At 34.4% G+C, this 5,000-nt stretch overlaps 1 protein-coding gene across 1 annotated transcript in view; it reads right to left on the bottom strand.

Annotated features, from left to right (window-relative positions):
• LOC115222774 (3-hydroxybutyrate dehydrogenase type 2) overlaps window positions 1-4,807 on the bottom strand; it is a 41,298-nt gene extending 36,491 nt beyond the window's left edge. Inside the window, exons 1-2 of the mRNA XM_036512043.1 lie at window positions 4,490-4,807; window positions 1,014-1,100 (exon numbers count right to left, since the gene is read on the bottom strand). Of these exons, the coding sequence (XP_036367936.1) occupies window positions 1,014-1,100 (87 nt within the window). The 5' untranslated portion in view covers window positions 4,490-4,807. The remainder of the gene's footprint in view (window positions 1-1,013; window positions 1,101-4,489) is intronic.
• Window positions 4,808-5,000: the final 193 nt, after the last annotated feature.

Below are 5,000 nucleotides of genomic sequence, written 5' to 3'. Positions count from 1 at the left end.
CGGGTTATATCCAGTGCTTCAGTGAAAAAGCAAAAATGTTAGTTTCGCATTGATGGATATTTGTATATATAAATATTCTTGTATGAGAAGAAGAAAATGGAGAAATTAATATATAGACATCAATCTATTTGAACAAATTCCATTCAGTACATCAAATTCTTTATACTTACCATTTCTATATCCAATTAATGCAATCATAGGAATTAAATTAAATGAATTTAAATTTTCATATCGAATATATATACATGTATATATATATATATATATATACATATATATATATATATATATATATATATATATATATATATATATACTATATATATATATATATATATACACATACATACATACATACATACATACATACTTACATATTTACATTTATATATATATATATTATATATATATACATAAAATTTAGATTCAGATGAATATGGTACTTAAGTTGAGGCACTAGAATTTAGTATGGTATTATTCATTCAATTTCAAAATAAGGTGAATATGATCAAAATAAGCAACAAGGATATCCAGAGGTAATGCAGTACGATCGTTTCATGCGACTCCATTTAATTGAACAATGCAAACATTACATCAATTTGAAATGTAGAGCAATCTTCAGCTGCACAAAAAACATAGAATTTAATTAAATTTGAAGGACACATTAGTATAATTTTATCCAAAATCTCCAAGAGGATAAGGAGATAGACAAAGAACATGTTTTACCAACAACATCACACTTGTAACAGTTTAAATTGATGTAATGTTTGCATTGTTCAATTAAATGGAGTCGCATGAAACGATCGTACTGCATTACCTCTGGATATCCTTGTTGTTTATTTTGATATATATATATATATATATATAGAGAGAGAGAGAGAGAGAGGAGAGAGAGAGAGAAAGAGAGAGAGACATGTGTATATGTATTACGTATGTATGTTTGGATGTGTGTGTATCTTTAAACGTGAAAAGCGGAGAAAGATTGTTATTAGTAAGAAGAATTTGTATCTCACCAAAGCTGTAGCGAAGCCTATTCCTTGTGCTGCTGCTGTAATCACAGCCACTTTACCACGAAGACGACCCATTAATGAATTCGACATCTGAAAGATGAAATGAGGGTACTTAATATATGTATAAAAATACAAAGTGGGACAAGAACGCAAAACATTTTGATGACGTCACAAAAAAACACGGACGGGACATTCGAAGCCTTCAATCTTCATTCAAGAACCGGATCATCCTCGCAATTTCGGCGGATTAATCTTGAGATTGCTCCAATCTGGCCAGCCCTCAGGAAAAACTAAGCTAAGCGCATTAGATTCCTTGGAAGAAAGCTTCGGATGTATACAAAACAAGGACAGAAAACGGACGATGTTACACGAATATGAATACAAAAATAATACGTAAAAACAATAATAATAATATTAATAACAATAACAGGACATCGCGAACGGGCGTCTTTCGACTAGGACGTACTTTTCTTGTAATTTAACTATACTATAATTTTCCCCTGTTATGCCTAGAGAAGGACATTGCTGCATCGTCTCTTGCTACAGTTGCATAAAAAGACGAGAAATAAACTGTAATAAATAGTGGTCGTGTGGTAGGTTAAAAAGATATGTGGGTAGTAAAAAAAATAGGTATTTCGTCCGTCTTTACATTCTGAGTTCAAATTCCACCAAGGTCGACTTCTCTTTTAATCCCCTCGGGATCGATAAATTGAATACCAGCGAAACCTTTGGTCGGTGTAATCGACTTGTCCCCCTCCCCACAAATTTCAGGCCTTGCGCTATTAGTAGATAGGATTCTTCTTCTTCTTCTTCTTCTTCTTATTATTATTATTATTATTATTATTATTATTATTATTATTATTATTATTATTATTATTCAGTAGTTTTATTTTTATAGCGTGCTTTCACTTCACTACCGAGCGCAGCTCTGTGTGCCTTGGGTATGTGCTGTGATTTGTTGTGATGCTCTGATGGTTATTGTATGGAAAGTGTTCTGCGTAGGATGTGTGCAGTGCCTAGTAGTGCAATTTTCTGTATGTTATATGTGTTTGTAAGTCCTGGTGTTTTTGTTATGTATTTGTCTGAATATTTTTTTATCATGCCTAATGCACCTACTCTGATAGGAATTGTTTCTGTTTTCAGATTCCACATTCTAGTTACCTCTATTTCCAGGTCTTTGTATTTTGAGAGTTTCTCCATTTCTTTTAGAGACACGTTGTCATCTGCCGGTATTGATACATCAATTAGAAAGCATTTTTTTTCTTCATGATCTCTGACAACTATATCTGGTCTGTTGGCCTTAATTTCTCTATCTGTGTGTATCGGCATATCCCAGAGTATGGTTGCTTTCTCGTTTTCTGTGACCTTTTCTGGTGTGTGCCTATACCATCTTTTTTCTGTTGTTATTCCATAATGTTGGCATAGCTTCCAATGTATGTAGGTTCCAACTCTGTCATGTCTGTGAATATATTCCTTCTTAGCCAGGACTGGGCAGCCAGAGATAATATGATTTATTGTTTCTTGTCCATCTCCACATATTCTGCAGTTACTTGTAATATTTCTTTTCATTACATGTTTTTGGTAATTTCTGGTGGGGAGGCTTTGGTCTTGTGCTGCAATTAAAAATCCCTCTGTTTCTGCTTTGAGTCCTGAGCTTATTATTATTACTATTATTATTATTATTATTATTATTATTATTATTATTATTATTATTATTATTATTATTGTTGTTGTTGTTGTTGTTGTTGTTGTTGTTGTGACGAGCTGGCAGAAATGTTAGCATGCCGGGAAAAATGCGAAGTAGGATTTCGCCTGTCTTCACGTTCAGAGTTCAAGTTCTGCCAAGGTCGGCCTTCCCTTTCATCCTTTCGGGTTTGGCAAAATAGGGACCAGTGGAACACTGGGGTCGATGTAATCGACTTATCCCCTCATCCGAAACTACTAGCATTATGCCCAAATCTTATACATATACACACACACACACACATACATACATACATACATACATACATACATACATACATATATACATATATATATATATATATATATATATATATATATATATATATATATATATATATATATATATATATAATATATATATATATATATATATACATATATATATATATACATACATATATATATATAATGGAAAAGTCGTACAAAATGTATTTATAGATGATGAGTAAAGCACCGGCACTGTTTAGGTTACCCGTTGTTGTCCGTAGATTTACTGCAGGAACTTCGCAGTGGCAGTTGGGGTAATAGTATTAATGAAACGGGAGATGGAATGTGTACGAGTGCTAGACTTTATTAAGTACAGCACATGTTTCTACCTGTCGTTCTAGGTCGCTTCGGGTACATCAATAAAAAAGAGTCGCACTAGAGATTACTCGGGTCGGCTTGTGTACCGCTTATATGGCCATCAAATTCCAGAATGTACTTAGTAAAGTCTATTACTCATTCCATCTCCTATTTTATATAATACTATATGTTTGTGTGTGTGTGTCTGAATGCGTGTGTGCATTTGTTTGTTCGTGTGTGCGTGCATGCGAGCGTGGGTAGTATGCATATATATTTCTTTACTACCCACAAGGGGCTAAACACAGAGGGGACAAACAAAGACAGACAAACGGATTAAGTCGATTATATCGACCCCAGTGCGTAACTGGTTCTTATTTAATCTACCCCGAAAGGATGAAAAGCAGAGTCGACCTCGGCGGAATTTGAACTCAGAACGTAGCGGCAGACGAAATACCTATTTCTTTACTACCCACAAGGGGCTAAACACAGAGGGGACAAACAAGGATAGACAAACGGATTAAGTCGATTATATCGACCCCAGTGCGTAACTGGTACTTAATTTATCGATCCCGAAGGATGAAAGGCAAAGTCGACCTCGGCGGAATTTGAACTCAGAACGTAAACGGCAGACGAAATACGGCTACGCATTTCGTCCGGCGTGCTAACGTTTCTGCCAGCTCGCCACCTTCGTGGGTAGTACGCATATATTAATGCAAAACTATATCTGTTCCCATATATAATTTTTGTTATTGCAAATGAACAGACGGGTACATTTCCAAACTAGCCTCCTATGTTAAGATTAAATAAAACATTTAAATCACAATATGGTGCTCTACACGGCTTTAAGGTGAGGGCACGTACCCCAATTGCTGTACTGTAGCTATTCCGCTCCCCTGATGCATATTTAAAGAAGACGATTAGGATTTGTTCGTCAGAGATGTGGGGTTTTTCCTTTGGAAACGACTGGAACTGCTCAGGTAGGATAATTGGATTCCATCCATGTCATTCAATATAATTTGTGCTTCTTTAATTATTGGCTTTAATTATGCTTTTAACTCTTAAAAAAAACAAGTTATACATCTGAGGAATTACTTTGATCCCTTCAAAGTTTGTCTGCTTCACCAACAGCGGTATGTATGAAACGGTAGATCACTAAAAGACAGACTTACCTGATTTCTGTATCCTGTTAAATGATTTCTTTCTTCCTCCTCGGTTTTACTTCTGTTGTCAAATTGTCTCTCTTTATATTTGTACTTTTATTTCTTTTTCTTTTTAACTTTCCTTCGGGCGATTATTCACATTATGTTTCAGACAGTGGGCAGAGAGTAGAAATATAATTTCTTCAAACCAAATCTCAGAACAAGAGATACTTTTAACAAATGAAAGGATGTGGTCCGTTCTCTATGAAGAGATAAGCTGGTAGTGGTTATAGATGTGGGTGTATGATTGTGTATTATAATTACTTAAATTAATTTCTAATCTGTGTCAAAGTATAATATGTCACTTCTAAACTTTGGTATTGTTGATAAGTTTGTAACAAAATATTTATGCGAAATGAGTGTACTGCGTGTATACGTGTACATGATTATACATAAGCGAATATAAACGGATAATTAAGTATCTGTGTGTATACATAATGACTGGTATTTCATATTTAGGTTGAACTCAAAGCAGCGAGGT

This window comes from Octopus sinensis, linkage group LG21, assembly GCF_006345805.1.
Source record: "Octopus sinensis linkage group LG21, ASM634580v1, whole genome shotgun sequence".
NCBI classification, from domain to species: Eukaryota; Metazoa; Mollusca; class Cephalopoda; order Octopoda; family Octopodidae; genus Octopus; species Octopus sinensis.
The sequence above is the reverse complement of the archived record's forward strand: the minus strand, read 5'-3'. Positions and strand labels throughout refer to the sequence as shown.